This window comes from Anabas testudineus, chromosome 6, assembly GCF_900324465.2.
Source record: "Anabas testudineus chromosome 6, fAnaTes1.2, whole genome shotgun sequence".
Taxonomy (NCBI): domain Eukaryota; kingdom Metazoa; phylum Chordata; class Actinopteri; order Anabantiformes; family Anabantidae; genus Anabas; species Anabas testudineus.
Window position 1 is genome coordinate 3,715,799 of NC_046615.1, and position 22,672 is coordinate 3,738,470.

Below are 22,672 nucleotides of genomic sequence, written 5' to 3' on the forward strand. Positions count from 1 at the left end.
CAGGGTCAAGGGTGCCCAAGGCTCACTGATGTGCGTGGGGAGCAAAGGATAGCCCATCTGGTCCAATCCCATGGAACAGCTACTTAGGCATGATTACCATGATGAACTATGATAAGAAGGCAAGCTGGTGGAGGCAGTGTAATGCTCTGGACAGGGTTCTACTGGGAAATCTTTTGACACGTATCAATAGTATTCCCTGATGACACTGGTGTCTTTCAGCAGGATAACGAGCCCTGCCACAGTGCACACATGGTTCAGGAAATCTTGGTGGAACATGACCTATTGAGCATCTGTGGGATGAGCTGGAAAAAGAAACCTGATCCGTGGAGGCCCCACCTCACAGATTACAGGACTGTACATGTTTGCTGCTGATGTTTTGGTGCCAGAGAGCAGAGGACACCTTCAGAGGTCTTGTTGAAACTATTCCTCAGTGGGTCAGAGCTGACTTTGCAGCAGAGGGGGGTGTACATAATATTAGGCAGGTGGTTTTAAGAATTAGTGATATAATAATAATAATGATGTTTTTTTTTTTAAAACATATCACACAATGATGGCTCCAAAACAAAAATCAATGAAATTAGAAATTAATTCATTGTGAGAATTTTAATTTTAGTTATCAATTCAATTTCAACAAAGGTTGAAAACTTTATTGTTTACAGCTTTTGAGCGATAAAACTAATCCTCTGAAGTTTTGGACATTTCATTCTGTAGGTCTTTTTCTTCTCTGCATTGTATCTCCCTTAATTTTTATGTATTCTGTAAAGCTAAGCGCAGTCCTTATGTTTTCTGGGTCAGTTGATGCTCTACTTTACACATGACTGAATCCTGCTTATTGCCTGTAATTACATCATTTAAACGTATGTTCACAGTTTTTTCTGTTTTGAGCTGTTTGTCACCGTCGAGAGCTCTGTTGATGATCATTACCTTCATCAGCTTTTGTAATTATTATGTGTAATAAAGTATGCTATGGAGCCTTTCATGGCCTATGTCATGATCACGTCGCAGTGTTAGCAGAAAAACAAGGGAGAACTGGAGGCAAACATGTTTTATCAAGAACATTGTGGTTACACAGGATAATACAAAAAGATTAAGCTAACAAAACATCTGTTTCTTGCCCAACCTCCCATTGTTACTGATGGCTAATGTTAAAGGACAGGGACATAAGATAAGATAAGATAAGATAAGATAAGATAAGATAACATAATAGACTAAATTTATCCCACGATACAATACATTTTATAAAATCTGCTGGAGTTTGCATCTTCTCCCCGTGTCTGCATGGGTTCTCTCCAGCTTCCTCCTATCATCCAAAGATATGCATGTTAGGTTAATTGGTGACCCTAAATTGCCCTTAGGTGTGACTGTGGGTGTGCATGGTTGTCTGTCTCTGTATGTTGGTCCTTCTTGTTCTCTGACAGCTGGGATAGGCTCCAGCACAACCCTTAAGAGGACAAGTGGTTAGCATAATGGATGGAAGTGATGGTTGGTTGACAGTGATATTAATTTAAGCACGATGCGTCTTTATCACTGGGGTTGTAGTTTTCACTGATGTTTGACAGGATGCCAGTATGTTGAGAGGTGTGTTTTCAGGTATTCATTTTCATTTATTTTTTCTAGTATATCACAATCAGCATGTTTCACAGATCTGTCCAGCTATTGACATCACCTGTACTTTACTAACAACTGTTCAGCCTTGTATTAAAAATGACTAACTAAGCCTAACTAAGCTGATTTGGGATTATCTTGTGACTGTTACTGTACCTGACAGAAACTTTAGTATTAAAAAATACATGTTGGGTACCAGGAAAAAAAGGCACTGGAGTAATGCTTCTACACAGTTGTTGTATAGGCTACTAATGTAGGAAAACAGAGAGACGAATAGATGAAATGATTGATTCTGCTTTCACAGTATTTCTTGGTTAAGACCAGAAACTTCTCATGCTGCAGCTTTTTAAACAAACCAGATGTGATGTCTGAGAGAACGTTTGTGTTGAGAACTATTGATTGTTGCAGCTTTAAACAAAGTGGAAAACTGCTAAACATGTGAAACACCACACTTCTCGGGTCTGTTCTCACTTCCGGATGCTTCTTGGGGCCTCCTCAGGTGGGATCTGCAGTTATCGAACATTATACTCAGCCTCATCTATAGGCAGCCAAAACACTGCCAGTGAATCACGGTCAAGTTATTTTGATGTTGATTAGAGGTATTTGTTGAGGCTCGTAAAGGTCCTCTCCCAATATTTTGCAAACACACACACAGAAAGAACAGAAATGGAGGCAGGGAGACCTTTATTAGCTCCTTCAGCAGGGCTTTAATGTGACATTTATCTGTCGCTCTCGCCCTTCATTACTTCCATCAGTAAAGGTCAGGCTCGTGTATGTGGGCCCTCTCAGGTGTTTGCACCCCTTTCCCCGTTCAAACATCTGCCACCCAGCAGCACGGGGGATATTACTTCATTACTTGTGTTTACGAGGTAAGAGGAATCAGGATCTTTGAATTTCCTCACTAGACCAAAAAGAAAAGTAGGAAAAGTGAGGAATATCTTCACATGTTCACGAAGTGGTGCAGCTCAGGAAACCTCTACTGGCTTCTCCTCACTGAGATGGGAAGGCTGCTGCTTAGATGGCAGAGTGGTGGTGGTGGAGGTGGTGGAGGGGGTTGATTTACAGAGGCAGAACTTCCTGTCTGTCTCTCTGCATCCCAGTGCACTGAGGAATAATTGAGCGCAGTGAAAGCCGAGCATTCATTCAAAGACCTTGACTGGCGCTGCTGAAGCCTGGAGGCTGACTAGTGATTCAGCTGCACCGAGGAGCAGCGGACAGGGAAGAAAACAAAAAGAAAAGAAAGACTGAAAGAAGAAAGGAGGAAAGAAGAAGAACAAGAAGAAGGAGAAGGAGAAGGAGAGGAGCGAGAGCTGTGCGCTGCTTTGGATCATTCGGGTTTCAGTTGGTTTCGCGAACGCGTCGAGCGCGCCGACTCCATCCAGGGTGTAGCCGCGGTGCTTCTCGTGCGCCCTTGCGCTGGTAGACGGTGTGTGTATGTGTGGGTGTGTGTGGCTGAGTGAGTGAGTGAGTGTGTGTGTGTGTGTGTGTGTGAGAGAGAGAGAGAGGAGAGAGGGGTGGAGGTGGAAGATCAGCCGGAGTGGCCGAACAGTCAGAAGGATGCTGGAGGGCAATGTCTGCAGAAAGAGAGGATGAGATTTGTCGAAAGGCGCTGGAACTGCTCTCCGACCTGTGCTCCAAGGGAGAGGTGCAGGACGACAACTGCCTGGATTTCATCTACTACTTCAGGGACCTGGGCAGACCGCGTTACACAGACTCAGGTCAGGCTCTACAGTCTTTCTAAGAGTTTAAAGTAGCCTGAAGTTGTGTTACAAGCTGAATAACAGCTGTTAATAATAGTTGGGTTTCATCATCAGCTCCAGTTCTGTACTTTTAGAAAAGCAGACATTAAAACTCACTCAGACCTTTTATGTAGAAGCTGTGATATATCACATAGGTAGAAGAACATTTGTTTCATTTAACTTTCCCAGCAGGGACCTAAAGAGAAATGTGGCACATTAAGAGAACATTTTGCAGTGTGTCTTCTTGCTTTAAAGTATTAGTAGATTTTAAAGGCTGTTTGCAGTAACAGTGTTACAGTTAAATCTAAATCAGATTTTCCTTTTCCTTAGTTGAAAATCTAACAGGAAAAGAAATTTAAAAAGTGCACAAGCACACACACGATTGTGCTTCACTATGTTCCCAGTGAAGTATACTACAAAACTGAATCCGTTGGTGCCAGCAGAATCCAGAGAGCATCGTTTGATTTGTGCAAGTGTGTTGGTTTGGTTTCTCTTTTACTCTAGAGAGACAGACAGAGAGAGTGAGAAAGCCCCACCCGATATTCCCCATTGCTCCCATCACTTTTCAGAAACGGCTCTAGCAAAAACACAGAAAGACCAGTTATCTAAACCAGTTATTTTAGACTCCTAGCCTGGAGCAGTTGGCTGGATCTTTTGTACTGGCAGTAGAAACAATATTCCGATCAATCAGGAGGAGTTGTGAAAAGAAACAGGTCTGAAAATCCACCTCACACTCTTTGAAACTCTAACAAGGTTTACGGTGAAGTCACTGAGTCAATAAATGCAAACATCTGCAGAAATCCTCAGAAAGACTGAAGGAATTAGGATTACTAATTAGGGAAGATCCCTATAAGTACCTGAACACTTATTATCTTCAGGGATTATTCCACAAAAGCACTGATAAAATATTCATAACCAGTGTGTGTGTGCACAAGTGTGACGTTTTGATGTTAGAGAGTGTCATGTGCATACAAACCAACCTTAGTATATAGACTGTGGGCTGAATATATACTGTACAGTGACTTCAGAAAATATTCAGTTGTGGACTGAATTGAAATGGATAAAACTGTTTAATAATTCTACTCTTACTATAAGTGAAACCATGAATGTTAATAATGAATTAGGTTTAGAAATATTTGCATATTGGTTGAAAATACAAAGCTTATTTAAAATGTTTAATTTAAATTAAAAATGTTTAATTTACCAAAGCAGTCAGACCTTTACCAAAGATCCAACACAGTAACAGAGAAGGGCAACACTCAATTTCTGCTGAGATTGAAGAAACTGCCCAAAGGTCTGGAAGGCAACAATCTAGGTAATACCATCAGTCAGGTTTTTATGGTATATTGGCTAGATAGAAGATACTTAAAGGGTATACCACAGCCTTTACCACATATGACACCCCCTTGGAGTTTGCCAAACTCTTTGGGCAGAGCTCCAGCACTATGCTCATCACCCAGCTAATACCATCCCCGTGGTGAAGCATGGTGGTGTAGGGCTGATCGAATATTGCCATATAAGTTATTCCATACACATACATTATAATGATTAATTTAGTCTTAGCACAAACTCACAAAACACTTGTGTCTTGACTGTGTGAACTGGGTCTGCAAGTGTAAATTGCAAAAGCAATCATTATCTCCTTTACTATGTGATTTGCTGCGGGCAAAAACCTCTCGAAACATCTTAACCTGCAGTTTGTTTGTGTTCGACCTATGGTGGTGGCTGCATCATGATATGGGGGTGCATCGCAGGCAGGAAGGATGAATGGATCCAATTAGAGAGAAGAAAAGCCTAAAACAGCTATGTTTTCATGAAACATAACAGTGTTTTTTGTTTCTTTATTTTTTATAAATGCATTGTTTGATTGTTTCCATGACGACTAAGATCTGGCACATTCAGCCACCATGTGGTGCTTTTTAAACAGATTAATTTGAAGATTTATGGTGTATGACTTGTTGAATCTATCAGAGCTTGAGAGGATCTATGAGGAAAAATAGGATAAACTGCCCCAAACATGCAATTTCTGAAGTAGAGTGTTGGAGTTCCTGTCTAAAAAATGAATTATATTTATATATGTTATTTGTTCTTTTTATTTATTGAACCTCACCTCCTGTGTGTATGTGTGTGTGTGTTTGTGTGTCTTCACATGTACAGTATGTTATTTAGCAGCTGTGACTGTGGGCAGCTGCCTTTAAACATGTTACAATCCATCATTAAACATGTATGATGAAGAGGAAGTTCAAGCTCCCACATGGGTTCCCTAAGGAGCCGTGACCCACTTCTTCTTCTATTAGGCCGCTCTAAATGCACACACACGCTGTACACACATCCACAACAAACAACTATCCCTCTGAGCTGAGTGGGAGTAGGGGTGCTGCTCTCTGATACTCAAAGGTTTGAGGGTTTCACACTTTGCAACAGTTTTGAAAAGGCACAATCTAGTCGAGACCCAGACAAGTGGTTAAACTGAGTTCTTCAGCTTGCACAGTGAGAGCCACATAATGGGGCCACATGAGAGCATAAAATTGAGGGCTGTACATTTTCTCTTCACACACACACATACATACACACACACACACACCCTACACTTGACATAACATTAACTGTATGGGAATTGTATTAGGATATGTTTATAGCCACAACAGTGTAGAATAACATTAACATACATGTAGCTGTAGAATTGTGAGAAACACTGGTGAATGCAACTGGACGGTGTTTCTTTACTGAGAACTTTACTGCTAATGAAGAAAACATTGCTCTTTCTTTTCTTTCCCTTGATGAAGTTATTCTGATGCAACTTGATTGATTTTCACTCTGCTTTTTCTGATTCTAGTCATAAAAACCTGTTAAAGACTACTAGTTTGTTCTCTTTAACGTCTCAAACATCTTCATAGGTAGGTAAGAGTTGGGGAGGATAAGTGTAGCATGCTGCTGAATTGCACTTCAGATAAAAGGTGCTGAGTAAATCAACAGTAGGCATCACTAGAGCCATGTAAAGGACCTGCTCCCTCACCAGCTTCCCACCAGAAACACTGCCAGACGCGTATAAGGGGCCTAAACTACAAGCACTCTTGGAATAAAATATACTGAAGCGAATCCTCAAAAACAACTATGACGTAAAGTGTATCCTAGTGTGTTAGTGACTACAGCAAACTTACCCTTAATTTAGGGTTGAATAGGCACTTAAAATGCTCACTATAAGTGGCAAGAAAAACTAAGTGAACTATTTGCAATTTCAAAGCAGTTCTGATCTTTTATTTCTTTATTGAACACATCCAATAAACATAATGAATACTTTATTGATCCCTTTAGGGAAACACACACACAGTGATGTTGGAAACAGTAAGTGAAACAGTGTTTTATTAACTAGTTGAACCAACTTTGGCAGCAATAACCTCGACTAAGCATTTTCTTTAGCTGTGGATTATGCCTGAACAACACTGAGGAAGACTTTAAGACCAGTCTTCCTCGCAGAGCTGCTTCAGACATATTCTTCGGACTTCTGGTGCGAACGGCTCTCTTGACGTCGTTCCACAGAATCTTCTGTTTTATTGGGTTTAGGTGTGAGCTCTAACTGGGCCTGTTAAAAAAGGTGATTTCTTTTCTCTGAAACAATTCTGTACAAGGGTTTTTGTCTGCTGCATCAACCAGCTGGGGCTGTTCAATAAAGACTCACGACTGTTTGTATTGTGTTTGTTAATATTTTTAGTTTAGTTTTTGATATTAGTTATTTTTACTTTGATGAATGGCCATGACAAATTTTTGCAGAAAACCAGGAAATTGCAAATACTTCACTTATCTTGCCACTGTATATTCCTGCCATGTCTCTATTTTGGACTATACGGCCTTTTCCTGGTTGCACCTCCATGGTGGCACAGTTTGTGGATGCTGGACTGATGATGTCACTCTCCAAACTCTCTCATAAGATGACATATTCACCTTTTTTATGTGCACTATGTATTCCAGTAAAATATATAATTTTTATACAAGCACATGTGATGGATTCAGGCTAGTGGTTTTACCCGAACACACAGATACAGTAAACCCTCTCCAGTGAAACTGCTGTTGCTCAATGTAAATTTATTTTAATGCCATGCAAACTCTTCTCCATTTGCCCCCCAGGGTTTCTCCAGGTGTGATCTAGCTGTGCTCCTCCGCTGCTTCAACACAAACCTTTTTCTAATAGGACCGTATATTTAAGTGGTGTCAATTTGAGTAATTCTTTCTTGACTAACCCCCAAAACGCCACAAATCTGCATATATATCCTTCTTGCAATCTCACACTGTGTATCAAGATAACCAAATGGAGAAAATGTGGGCCAAATGGACATTATTCCAAAGAAAGGGGGCAGCTTTGTAGGGCACATGGAAAAAATGACCTATTTCATATACAGTATGTTTCCTTTTACCAAAAGTTTGGGATCACTTAGATATTTTAGTGTTTTCCAATGTACAAATCTCTTATTTCACCACCTCCAAAGCACCCAGACCATCAAGCTGCATCCACCATGCTTGACTAAGGGTATTAAGCACCGTTCTAGCATTTTTTCAATTGTTCTGCGTCTCACAAATGTTCTTCTGTTTGATCTGAAGACCTCAAACTTGGACTCATTTATAGACAAAAGTCTACTAGTGTCCAGTGTCTCTGCTCTTTTGCCCATCTCAGTCTTTTGTTTTTATTGGCCAGTCTGAGATACGGCTTCTTCTTGACAATTCTGCCATGAAGTCCAGCATCCTGAAGTCTCCTCTTCACTGTTGATGCTGACACTGTTGTTTGATGTACTATTTAGTGCAGCTGCCACTTGAGGACCTGTGAGGCGTCTTTGTCTTTAACTACACACTCGCAGATATTTGTCCTCTTGAACAGTTTTGCATCGAGACCTTCCACTCCTTTTCTGTCGCAATTTCTATCATTGAGTAGCCTTCCTTTCTAAGGATAATAATTGACTGATGGTTCTCTAATGACAGTTCTTTCTTTCTGGCCATATTGAACCTGTAAACAAACAACTACTGATGTTTAGATACTAAACTAACCTAAAGATTACCATGCTCTCCTGTTTGCTTCATTAATACAACTGTTCTCAACTGAGCAACACAATTGCAAAAGGGTTTGCTCATAATCAAATAGCCTAATGAAATGATTAACTTGAATTAGCAGCCATAGCAGGAGATTGAGGCAGATGACTGACAATTGCTAATAAAAGGGCCTCGCCGCAAAAATGTAGATGATTCTTTAAAAAAAATCATCTGATGAATTTAAATGTTTTGTGGAATGGATCAAATTGTTTGTGAATTGCATGAAAATGTGTCTTTCTTTGGAAAACAAAGAAATTTGCAAGTGATCCCAAACTATTGAGCAGTATAGTATGTACATATACATATACATATACATATACATATACATATACATATACATATACATATAGATGCATGGCTTAGCAAGTGATAAACATCATTTATGGTAACAGCTACACATGTACAGTACAGTGTGACTTTCACTGCACCATTTAAATGCAAGGCATATCTAATGTGATATGATTTATACACTTTATGCATACATGGAGCAATGTGGGTGTTAGTAGTATTCATACAGATGTTATTTTGCTATTTATCTGCATGCTACTGCAGAAATATTATACTGCAACTACTGTAGCTAGAAGAGCTGGAGCCAACTCCTGGTCAGAAAGTTTTCTCAGTTTTGTTTCAGCATAAAATCAAATTTCCATCCCAGCCATTCAACTGTGTATATGTTTTTTTTTTCATACCAAATAACAACATCTGCCCCTGAATGAAACATGATCGTTTCATATTCTTACCCTGTAAACAAAAGACTGATCGCAGTGATAATCATGGGAACAATGTTCCATGAGAAAGTTAAAATACAGAGAGCACTTTCATTTTTTGGTCTCCAAGATGAGGGATTGATTAAATGTTGGGGGGAATAGGTTAGGTTTCATTACACCCCTGATTGCATTTTCGAGGTATTGTTGCCAGGCAACCTTACATTATTGGATATTTGGTTTAGACATCTTTGAGCCTCTGGTGATTTTCTTGATTGAGCCCAATAAAATTAATGGCTCCTCTCTTCTCCTCTCTTCTCCTCTCTTCTCTTCTCTTCTCTTCTCTTCTCTTCTCTTCTCTTCTCTTCTCTTCTCTTCTCTTCTCTATAAAAAATACATTTTATTTTGCTTTTACACTTTAAAGGTCTTTTCCAGGATATTGTTCCCATTCTTCTCCTTAGTCTCACATACCCATCACATGCCCCTTCACCTTAGCTGCTGCCTCTTATTGACCCACTTATTGACCTATACTCAGTGCTGGGCTCCCCAGAGGAAGGACTACTGTACATTGAAGAGTTTAATGAGATGTCTCTAGCCCGATGCTCACTCTCTGGCATTAGCAGGCAATTGACTCGAGAGAAAAGAATACATCGGTCATAAGCAAAGGCTTTCTCTGCCTAATCTGCTCTTAATAACTGTCTGAAGATATCACCATATAGATCTTAGGAAGTGTACTTTCTAGGATTGTACTGCCTATAGAGGTGATTTTATCTATGCTATATAGACTATTTGTTTGGCTTAGAGTGATTTAAATTGTGACCAGTTCTTTCATCACCAAGCATTATGAAATGTATGGATTCAAACAAGGCTAAAAGCCCAGACTCCTTCAGCAGAGGCCCTCAACCTTGCTAGCTTCTGCATTGCTTTGAGTTAAATAACATCAGTATGCAAAAACACGTTCACAAGGGCAGAGGTACTCTGCATTTTCTCATAACCTGTCCTAAATTAGCATAAATAAATGAATAAAATAAATTTTCTTAGTTACCAAGAATAAGTGAGTTCACTAGTTTGAGTTAATTGCATATCTCCACCTGGCCCTGGAGCACCCTCTGCTGGTAATTGCCAAGGAGGGAGGACTGATCAAAAGTTTTCAAAGTGTGCTGTTGCCAGTACAAGTATACTTTATGTGCATTCAGAAGTACATTTTACATTTTGTATTGTGGCAAGATTGTGTGACTGATCTAAGCACTGGATAATTAGAGCTAATCAGCACAAGGAGTGGTCTTGCTGGGGCACAGCAGAAAGAGAAAGAGATAGTTAAGTTACATGAGTAACAGATACTCTGTCTTATTATTCAGTTTGCATGGTTTTAGCAAGTAAATCCGATTGTTTTTCAAATACAACAGAGACATTTTAAGTTGCATGAAATGTGAGCATAGTCCAATTTGTATGTTTAGTTTGAAAAATACAAGTAAGTATTAAAAATTTAACTGGAGTGTTTTTAAAGCTTAATTAGAATTCACATTCAGCATCTTAGTCTAATGCATACTGTAAGCATGCTAACATTAGCCAATGAACACAAAGTAACTAACTAACTAAAGGCTAACTGGAACATATCTAATGGATACATTCATTATTAATTTGGATCGCAATGCTAGATAAACAATAAAGGTATTACCAGTTACTAGTACTATTACTAATTTTACCCTGAAGGTCATAATGACATTGTACAGTATCATCATAGCTCACAGGCTTCTTGCCTCAGATAACTCTGTGAGACATCATATTCCATTAGAGGCTGGTCGTTTTTCTTTCCTTAATCCTCAGGTGTTTCATTGATGACTCAGTTCTCACTATCACTGACCTCAGGAGAAGGTGGTTCAAAGGTTTTTCTGGAACTCAATCGAGGGCCCTCCTGTAGGTCAGCTGCCTCCCAGGCATCATGTTCGCTTTGTAGGCTCTTTCTTGTGAGCATGGATCCCCTCATCTTCCAATAGAGCCTATTTATCCTGATGAAATCTTTCAAGTTTTTCATCTCTCCCACTGTTTATACTCTGTAATGCCAGTTGGAGTATGAACAGTAGTGTGACATTTGCCAGCCCTAGTCCAGCAGGATAATCAGCATTGTTGTGTGGCTGCTTGTTAACAAAAGATATCGTGTCTGTAAATGAGCCACTGGTAAAACTGACAGAAAGATGCAATTGCCATCATGTCCAAGCTTTAGTTACTAAGTTACTGTGAGGTACAGTGAGATGTGGTTATATGCCCCTTGCATTCAGTAGATTTGTGTTGGCAGGCCGATACAAGACAGGAAGCAAGTCTGCAGTTCTGCTGACTGTATAGCACCTGCTTTAACCTTTTTCCACTGGCAGTAGTTTTAAATGATTGTAGTAATTGCATATAGTGGAGCTCCTGGAAAGTTCGTACACCTTTTACCTTTGTGTATATTGCAGAGACCAAAACTTCAGATGTGAGACATATTGAAATCATTCTGGATGTTGGCTTTACGTGGCATTTGCGTTTGATTTGAGTTCACCAAACATTCCTGGAACAGCTGTTGGCAGAAATGGGTTCAGAAATGAGTTCAAGGATGCAGCATTTTCACCGGTGATGATAATGGAAGCTGGGTGCAAAATGAACGAGTTGTGACAGAGATGGAGGGAGACAGAGAGGCCAGCCGGGGAATATCACAACACAGGACACAAAATAATTTAGCAATTACTGGGCTGACATGTATTCTCTTCCAGACAGTGAAAACATGTCATGCATTAAAACGTCACAAGGCACCAATGACCAAAGTGCGTGAACACTGCATGTGTGCTTGGTGAATACTTACCATTTACAGGGGCGTTATCATCTGCTGTTTAACAGCATCAATAAAGTATGTTGTTACTATTATTGTCAGGTAAGTTACAGGTAGGCCTACAATGGTGACTGAAACCCAAGCTGAAACTGTGTCGGAGCTGGAGCTAATAGATGTTGATCAGCAATTACTTTTACAGTAGTGAAATGATTGAAGTGCAGAAAAGTACAGCATAGGCCATGGTGTAAGGTTCGTGCCTACAAGGTGCCTGTGGGTTATGTAACCCAAATGTTATAGTGTGGAACGTGAAAGATCATTTTCAAGTACTATAGTCCTGCTGGCTCTCTCGCTGCATTGGTGGCTACCTCTTCTGAGGATCAAAACAATTATGCCCTTCTGCAGCATAGCTGGATAATCAGCCAACCAAGACTGTGTAGTTCATTTACACAACGCCTTATCAAAAGGAGATTTAGTCCAAATCAATAAAAACAGCCATCTGTGGATCTGTTCACTTTGGGGTTTTAAGCTTGATTCACTTCAGAGGCAGGAAAATGCCTCTGCCAAGGCTTCTATCAGTAAAAGCCACTCACAGTGGTGGACAATAAAAATCTGACAATAATCTGTTCCACTCATGTGCTTGCTGGTGGTGAAACGTTTCCTCTGTTGCCGACCAAGTGGCTTCAAACCCTGAAATGCTCTTATTGTGTATTTTCTATTTGGCCCATTGTATGGGCTAAGTGATCATAAGTCATTGTGTTTTACAAAAGAGTCAATTGCCATCGATTGATTTGTAACAAGCCTGACTATTTAGTATACACTAATCACTTTAATAATGCATTATGGAAAACTGATCATGGTTCTACTATTACAGTATTATATTTATATATAAGTAATCTGCAGCAGGAAATATGGTTTAAGGGAAATACAAGTCAAATTGTTAATTAATTGTAGTAATGAGGAAACATGAGGAATATTTCGCAAGTCACAAACATATTGATATTGAATGTATTATAGAAAACAAATAGAGAAATGAAAGTACTTTCATTTCCTAATCCCACCCACAGGCACGAGTGTGGACTTCAAGTTACTGTTTAGTCTGGTGTGTGCCTGCTAACTACCCCCCCTCCCATTGACTCCACTTATGTTCATTAAAAAAATTGCCTCCAAGTAAAACCCAGCCAGCAACGAAATGGCCACAACAACCTAAAACGTTGCTGGTTAACAAAAACAGTGTGCAGTCGCAGTCTAGCAGGCCTAAATCAACAGAATTTCTTGTACTTCTTTCTTGTACCACTTCCATCTGCTGACATCTTGTGATATAGCAATAATCTTTATTGTCTGGTATGATTTGGGATGGCTTATGGTATGTGCTGCCCTTTGAAGATGAAGTCCAGCCAATATTGAATATAACTGTGCTTGGGTGAATTCTGAACAGCAGCTAATGTTAATGTACACTCTGATATAGCATCCAGGAATCTGTAAAGCCATAAAATATGAAACGCGTCTTACCATCAGACACATGACTGGGTGTGGGTGTCGGTGGTACGCTACTTAGATGGACATGCTTACCTTCAGTGCATTCCTTACTGATTGCTCATTTCATGTTGGTTTTAAAGACTAAGAAAGGACAGTGCCCTGCAAACTATTTCAACACAAAGTATGTTACTATTAGTTTTTAAAAAATGTGTTATTTTTCCCAGTTTATTGAACTTGAACTGTCCTTGAGGGATAGCAGCGGCTGGAGGCAAATTCCTTGTGGCATTTTTGGCTAATAAAGCAAATTCTTTTCTATTGTAGCTTGGAAAGCACATATCCGCTTTGACAGGGAAGAAGTCTAGCTAATGTTCAGTATGGATAAATGACTTTCACTTTTTTAAAAGTTATACAGCAGTTCCAGACTTCAGAGTACATACATGTTTCATATGTTTGAATGAATTTGGATATTACAAGTGAAGCATGCTTGTTTAATTGTGGTTAATTAATGTGGACACAAATGAGAGCTGAGTAAGACACTGATCATTGCCTTTGATGTAGACTCTAATAATACATCTGTATTAGACACTTTATACTTGAAGCAGTTATGCCTTCATGCATATTCACATAAGCTCATGCCACCCCGTCACAGACTAATCATAACCTCTCTAACCTTTTCTAATTATAATTGTCAACTTCCTTTAGTGAGGAGTGAGCTTACTGATTATTGGAGCTCCTGAATCCAATTAGCTGCCACCAGATGTACAGGGTTTAAGCCTTGGTGCCTTGATTGCACCCTGTAAGAGGACTTGAAAAGCAGAGGCACCCTGTGGCTTTAGAAAATGCTCTAACAAAGGTAATTGAATGAAGCCACAGGGTTGTCTGGGCTGTTTTACTCTTTTTAAAAGGCAGGCTTACCAAGGAAGGAGCAGCAGTGCTTTCAGTATGTTTTCTTAAGCTTTAAAAAAGGGAATGTGATTTAGAAGGACAGTGGTTAGCCTTGGATACAGACAAAGCTGATATCCTGAGCTATGACTTAATTTAGATACAAAACAGCTGAATTCTGGGTGGGAAATATTTCTGCTTGTCATGAAAGGAATTCATTAACTATTTGGTGCATCAAAGCCAAAGGATGGTGGAACGGGGTCCATGCTCTCTGGATGTGCCAGCTCAGACCTCATGCCTGTGCAACAGGATGCACACTGTACATTATCCCTCTGCTGCTTTCAGCTCATCCACCTCATGCACAAGGCCTCATTTTACAATTCATAGCACTGATTGTACTAGTTAGAATGATAAATAGTACCATTATTTATTAAAATCTGTTAATAGAACTAATCTTTTGATTCCATCACACTGAAAGTATTATAATGTCACTAAATGTTTGACCTCTATATCTTTATTCCATTCTCACATCTCCTTTCTCGTGTTTTGACATCTTTCAGCTCATTGTTTTTTTTTTTTTTTTGTGGGGCTGCAAACTCTGCTCTCTTTCTAAAGGCAGCTATATTCAACAACAAACCCACCTGCCCATAACCAAACAGCAGAGAGGACAAACTGGCAGCGAGTTAATGAAAACAGTGGAGCGGTAGAACTGATTCATGGGTTTATGTTCATAAGGACAATAACAGGACTCCATGTTGCTCTAGTTCTACAGGTTGTGGAAATAATGTTTTATTTACCACCAACTCTATGGAGATCTGAACCTGACATGTTCAGATTGTGTAATTTTCGTCACATCTCAAAGCTGGTGAAACTGTGCAGAGCAGTACATGTAAGCTTTGAGGAGGATGAGTCAATGAAAGCTCAATGATCTTTGACACATGGCGATACTGAAGGGACACAACTAACAGCGTCTTATTCTTACTACAGGGCTTTTGCCTTTGACAGCTGATGGAAGGCGTGTGATGACATCACCATGGCCCGAATTGTACCATGAATGAATGATCCTGATCCTGAGCACAATATATGTCCGAGTTCACTGCCATTTACTTTGCTAGAGAAGCCCGTGATAGTGTTGCTATGGATACCATTCAACGGTGTAATCTCCATATCTTCTACCAGTTCAATGTGTTTTATACCTTGAGCTGATGTTGATCTTTACATTGGTTGTCAATTACTTTTCACACTTACTGTAGGTATTCATGTAGATGGCTAAAGTAGAATAATACTACTAATACACATGTATTTAAATGGCCATTATACCCTCCTGAAATATATCCGTCCATAATGACAGTAGTCAGGGAAGCTAATAGCACATTTTTGGTAATGAGCTGATTTTCAAATGTCCATTAGTGTCTAATTTCTGTAGATCACTCTACTAAATTATCAACAATAGCTACTATCTACCATCGTCTGACATCTCCTTTCAATGTGCCTCTGTCTGGCTGTCATGTAGCGGTCCGAAATGCATTGATGCAAACTAAACATTTTAAGATTAACTTCTAGACAAGAACACTAACTAACAACACCGTCTCTAAGACACACTTCTTTATTTTAATGTCTTGTGTAAATTAGATGCTGTTTAAAAAAAAAGAAGGACACACACACACTTATTGCATAAATTGAAATATATAAGAAATGCAGCAAAATACTTTCTTTATTTTTGCCACTGCATATAGCAGAATGTAGCGAATTGCAGTGTTTTTCTGTAGGTAGGTACATTGAATGAAAAATGTGTGTACATCTTATGTTTTGAAGGTCATAAGTTTTGGGTCAAAGCTATCAAAAGCAGTCCCCAGTAAAGTCTACATTGACTGTATATTTTTTCTACATTGATGTTTGAATTTAATTGAGTCATTTGTACAGTGTTGCTGCCCTCTGCAATTCAGTAAACCACTTTTTCAACACATGTTCAGCTTTCATTTATAAATGATGACTCCAGAAAAAACTGAACTCAGAGACAGTTTTAGAGAAAATTCACAGTTAAGTAAGGCTCTAAGCTCCGTTAGAAGGAAAGACACATCCTGAAACTAACTGTATCAAAGAAAAACAGAGAACTGAATGCAGTAGAACTATGACAGTAGACAGTTGGTAAAAACATCGACTGTCATTTTGACATTTATCACCATATCAGGAGTGAGTAACCAACCTTGGATGTTAATGGATGCTCAGTGTAACAGTGATATTTACATGGCATTGTGCTAGACTAAGGAGGACACTTAGTCTAGTGGCTTCAAAAATTCAGACAGGCTTTCACCTGGATGAGTGTGATTCAGAATGATGAGCAAGAAAGTAAAAGAGAATTGAAAAAGAAAGCAGTGATGAAAAAAGATAGAAAGAACACAGTCTCGTGTCTCTGAGCGCCTGACCTCGGCACGCAGTCTGAGCCATGCTTTTTAGATGAGTTTTTGAAAAGCTGCTTCACAGGAGAGAGCTAACCTTTATCAACGGGCTGTCTGCCTCTGCAACCTGCTATTACCCGGCAATTAAAGAGAGAAACCTCTGCTCTACGAATGGAGCTTAACGTTGTTGTCCTCTGGACAGTTGTGAACACATTAAGGCTGATTCATGCTCAGCGTCGATTTTGGTAAAATACCCCATGCATGTCACAAATGCAATATGGAAAACCATATATAGTTATTCTAAGCTTGGTTAGGTTTAGGTAAATAATATAGTTTGGGTTTAAGTAAGTACTTAGTACTTGTTATCTATCTGAGAGATTACTGATGACGCTCATGTGGTGGAATGATGTAGAAATATAAAGTTTTACTGTCACTGTGGGAGAGAGTGAATTTGACTTGAGCGGGTTTCTGTAAAGGTTTGGTTTACTTGAGAGTTGCTCATTTATCTTCTACACCTATATAACTCTGAATGGCTCCCTGGTTGCACCTCCGACTATAAATCTACCGAACAAGAATATGTTTTACACGTGGGAGACACAAAGTAAAGAAACACAATAAAATCTATGGCTTGAAGTGACTTGTTTTTTCTCAATTCCCTCACAGCTTAAGGGATAAACTTGTGATGATAAGAAAAATGACACGCCTTTACTGAAAAGGAAAAACAATAGACACACAAAAATGATTGTGCCAAAGTCCCAGTCATAATAAGCCACATCAATCTCACTCTCTAGTGTTTGGGTTTCATATTTGAAGGCTGTCTGGAAATTTTAGTGCTGCTATGTTGCATTTTAGCACCTCTATATCAAGGTAATGTATTGCTGTCACTACTTGTTGATGTATTTGGACACTTTGTGGGAGTAATTAATTTTTTTTTCTTAAAATGTTGCCTACAGTGAGGAAATGTAATACTTTTTCCTTCTCATTTAGCATTCTAAGCAAACACAGTCTGTCCTCCCCGGGGAGCCAGGATTGTCTGTGCCAGCATTTTTCGCTGGCAAAGCTGTGTTCACTGTTCACTGAGTCTCTCTTTCCTCCATTTCTAGATGTATCGGTGAGCCTGCTGTCCCTGCTGGTGACCACCTGTGGTCTTGCTCTCTTCAGCGTTTCCCTCTTTGTCTCATGGAAGCTGTGTTGGGTGCCGCTAAGTGGCCGCTTCTTCCCAGATGTCCTCAAGGGGGCGCACTTCCTGGGAGGAGACCAACAGCCCGTCCTCACAGAGGTAAGGAGGAAGAGAGCGGTACAGTGAGCAGTATTTGCTTTGATAGAAAACTCATTTATATTTTCTTTATAGAACAGAGAAGTTAAACAGTCTGTCAGATTTTATGAAAGACCATGTTGCTGTGTCAGCCCTGCTACTACTTTGCACACTGAGACAAGGGGAGTTTGAAAAGTGCAAATTTGTTAGAAGAAAAGAAACCAGAATTATTCTTTTCTTTTTTCTAGCTTTTTCTTTTCTATCTTTAAATTACTGTATGAAATGCGTGATCACCTGGAGATCAGAAAATGGAAGTAGGAGTGAATGCATTGCATGAATGCATTTCTCTGATGAGAACAAACGAGTGATTGTAAAATATTTAATTATTATTATTATTATTCTTATCATCATCATGCACATCATTTTCATCACGGTTTATCAAAGCTGGGAGCTTCAAGGAGCTGGAAGCTCATCTTGGCAACAATGCAACAATTCTAAAATCAGTCCCGAGGTGGAGCCGTTTCAAGCTGTGCATTTTAACACTAAAGACGATCATAGAGAACACCTTGGGTGTTGACATGAAACGATTCTTGTTCCATCACCACTACTGCATCTGCAAAGTAAGCGAACAAGATCATCCTCTTCATTGGTGCTTTTGGGTGCCTGATTCTACTTGCCTGATCCAGCCACTTGTGATTTCTGGCTTTGATTCACAATCAAGGCCAATGTGTGAGGAAAATGCGGTTAGGACAGCGAAGATGTTATCACGTTGTTATTGGTTCATAGAGTTATGTGCCATGAAGTAATTTAGCTTAGTGACAAAGTCTGATAACGAGCAACAAATTGCTGATTTACAGCAGCTAGAAAATGAGTCAAGAAAAAGTTACAGCATGTTTCTCACTGCTTCCAGTCTTCATGCTATGCTACACTAGTCACCTCTAGCTTTATATTTAACATACAGACATGAGAGTAGTATCGATCAGCCCATTCTCAGCAGGAAAGCAAATAAACCTATTTCCTGAAATGTGAGCTACAATAACCACAGGTTCCTAGAATGGCAAAGGAAGCCGTGTATTGAGCTGCATCAAACAAAATGATCACACTGGATGGGTGTGTGCAGTGTTACAGGAACAGGCCTGCAGCACATGTTTCATACAGGAGTGCATTTCAAATATCTTCTTTAAATTAAAATGAGAAAAATGTGGAGAGTGCGTTAAGGATGTAATCCCTCGTGTGTAGACAACATCAGCTGCTGTGGATCATATTTAGACCACTGTGTTCGCCTTTAATCCTCGTCAGCCTTGTATCTGCTCAGATGTCATTTGACAGCATGGTATTATGTTTAATCACCTCCTCATTTCCATTTCCACAATAGTATTCACAGTAATACAAACAGTGATGTCTGTTGTGCAGGTGGATGGGGAGGAAAGGGAGTACAGCGAGGACGGCTGTGTGAAGGAGCCTTCAGGGCCACCGTCAGCTGTGGCTGTCCCAGAGTCAGGCCTAAAGATAAGCCACACGTCGCCTGACATCCCACTGGAGACCCAGGCCAAGGTGGAGAAAAACCATGCCCACACTCTGGCCAGGGACAGGGTCCAGCGACAGATTACTGAGCCTACCTCATCTGTACGGTCAGTACATGTCAAGCTCTAAAGCTACTATCCAACTTTTTGTGTTGAACACTGATAGACACATACAGTCATACTCCCTAGATCACTGGGTTTAGATGTTCTTCTTCATACAAAGAGGTTTCCTTCAAATGTGACACATATTTTAACCAAAGTTTGAAAAAAAAAATAGCAGAAAGAAAGAAAATGCGAATGAAAGCATAATCCCATCTATCACTGTCATGCAAATTGAACAAGTTGGTTCATATGATGGAGACACACCTAAAGTTGCTAACATATAATCCATTAGACTTAAAAGGACACAGTGGCTTCAGTAATTAAGTCAAGTAAATGAAAAGGATTTCATATGTTTTCATTTTGTCCATTGCTACAGGCACAATTCCATCCGCCGTCAGATGAACTTGTCCAATCCGGACTTCAACCCTGCTCAGTTCCAGCGCCAGGACTCTCTGTCTGGTTTGGGACGAATCAAACCAGAACTCTACAAGCAGCGCTCAGTGGATGCCGAAGACAGTCGCCGAACTGACACCTGCGGACGTCTCCACTTCATACTAAAGTTTGACTTTGACCTGGAGCAGCTGATCGTGAAGATCCACAAGGCGCAGGACCTTCCTGCCAAGGACTTCTCAGGGACCTCTGATCCTTACGTCAAGATCTACCTGCTGCCTGACCGCAAAACCAAGCACCAGACTAAAGTTCACCGCAAGACACTAAACCCGGTGTTTGACGAGGTGTTTCTCTTTCCAGTTGCGTACACTGAGCTGTCGAACCGAAAGCTGCACTTCAGCGTCTACGACTTTGACAGGTTCTCACGCCATGACTTGATAGGCCAAGTGGTGGTGGACAACTTCCTGGATCTTGCCGACTTTCCCCGGGAGACAAAACTGTGTCGAGACATACAATATGTAACCTCGGTGAGATCACAGCTTTTATCAATTTTTTTGTGGTCTGTCACTGTCTCTCTGCTAAATACATATGGTATTTACATCACAGATATTTGCAGCAAACTACTTTGGCCAGGGCAGAAGTATGTGCACCAGCCTAAAACCAATGTCCTTTCTCTAAAATCTGCCCATTTCAGACAAACAAAGTAACTTGTAAGTCCCTGTTACAAAATTAAAGGGAAGATGATATATCAATGGACATGTATCTCATTTCCCCTCCAAGTGGAACTCATCTGTGGTTTCCAGAGGCAGAGACATAGAAATATACTTAGACACAGTTAATGTTTAATGAAAGCAGTAGGAAACACTTGGGGGTAGTGACCCAGATCTACACTGGCATAAGATTGGGGCTGGTTTGACAGAGATACAGGGACACTGTCTATATTACATTATTCACAGGGATAAATCTATAGTGTTGATGCACTTAGTTACTAAGAAAGGAGGTTAGATCTTTCTGCAAGAGAAGTCCTCATGGTTCACCTCTCTTGTTGAGTAAGGATTATAGGCTGGTGAGGCTCAATTTGGGAAAGAGCTTTATGTTTGCTGTCAATCAATGACAGCAAAGTCAGGCATGTAAACAGTATATTTGATAGGTTACGGATGATATGATATGTGCAAGATTTCATCAGGTTCATCATACTATATGTAGTATTCATAATACCAGTGGCATTTTGGTAAATAATACACATTGTACTCTGACTCTGTACCCCAAAAAATTGAGTACAAATTATCTCTCCATTGCTTACAGGGTGATATTTACTGTTCAGTAGGGATGACTTTAGTATCAGCACAAATCAAAGCAGAACATTATAAAAATGTCTACAGCTTAAAAACACACAACTTTTGTAGGCAGTCTTCCTGTTGTGGATTCTTCTGATGATCTTCATAGTACTTTTTCCCCCTGATGAACCCAAGGTATTTCCACCTTTGGTTTTGTGTCTATGTGCTACTTTGTACTACTACTAATGAATTTCTTCTTACTCATTTATTATACAGCCCTGGAAAAGACGCATTCCCTTGTGTTTAATTGTTTCATTTAATCTATAAACATAAGACCTTTTATAAAAGAACAGACATTTTTTCTGTTAAGTAGATTTAGTGACTATAGGCAATTTATTACAGCTAATATTATATTATATAAGTATTATAGCTTTTTATTTCAAGTAATCCATAGCAACTAATACCTTACTGACTGAGCAAAGCATTGTGGAGTGGAGTGGAAAACAGATAGGTTAGTTAGGGCTCAGCAGCTTGACTCTAGCACAAGTATCAGCTGCACATTTTACTTTGTCCTGTACTTTGGTTTATGACTAAAACCCTGCAAAACATTCCTATTTGGAAAAGTATGTATGTAGAAATAACTGTTACCCTGGTTAACACAAAACCAGTGTTAACCTGCCACTGCAGCGTTGACTACATTAATGCAGATTAAGACCCAGCAAGATTTAGAAATACTCTTTTATGAACACATGTATATACTAATCTTGTTAATTCACAAACACCTTTCAGACTTTAACAAAATCCCCGCTAAATAGGGTCAGTGTAAATGGGTCAGAAGCTCCTCAAAGGCATCAAACTTAAACCAAAGCTGTCCCGTCTCCTGTGTCCAATGATGAGTGTCTGACGAGTCCACTTCCTAAATATAATCCCTTTTTAATCATCCACTTACACAACACAGCCTTTAATTAATGATGAAAACTGCTGGATTGATTTGGGATTTATTTACCTTGAAGTTACAGAATGTTTACAGTGCGAATGCCCCCAACATAATAATGATCAAATTTTGACGCCTGACAAAACAGAAGTTTGTATTTCTTTAATTTGATTAGTACGTGAGTGAGTGTTTGTTTATGCTCCAGTATTTTACATCCATCCATCCATGAGGGAGGTCTATAGAAATGTATAAATATGACGTTTCTACTTCCACCATCCTCTCACTGTCCTCAGCAGAACTAGGTTATCTCTCCTGGGATTACAGGGAGGGACCCTGTACTAGTCCAGTCTCCCGTCTGTTTGCATTAATCATGGCTGCCGTCACAGACTCCAGCCATCCTCAGCCATATGCACTACACTGTAATGTATATATATATATATATATATATATATATATATATATATATATATATATATATATATATATATATATATATATATGTAT

At 39.6% G+C, this 22,672-nt stretch overlaps 1 protein-coding gene across 1 annotated transcript in view; it reads left to right on the forward strand.

Moving 5' to 3' along the window:
* Positions 1–2,797: 2,797 nt before the first annotated feature.
* The window catches only part of syt9b (synaptotagmin IXb), a 33,704-nt gene continuing 13,829 nt past the window's right edge, over positions 2,798–22,672 (forward strand). The window contains exons 1-4 of the mRNA XM_026365818.1: positions 2,798–3,323; positions 17,791–17,966; positions 19,356–19,573; positions 19,944–20,484. Of these exons, the coding sequence (XP_026221603.1) occupies positions 3,176–3,323; positions 17,791–17,966; positions 19,356–19,573; positions 19,944–20,484 (1,083 nt within the window). The 5' untranslated portion in view covers positions 2,798–3,175. The remainder of the gene's footprint in view (positions 3,324–17,790; positions 17,967–19,355; positions 19,574–19,943; positions 20,485–22,672) is intronic.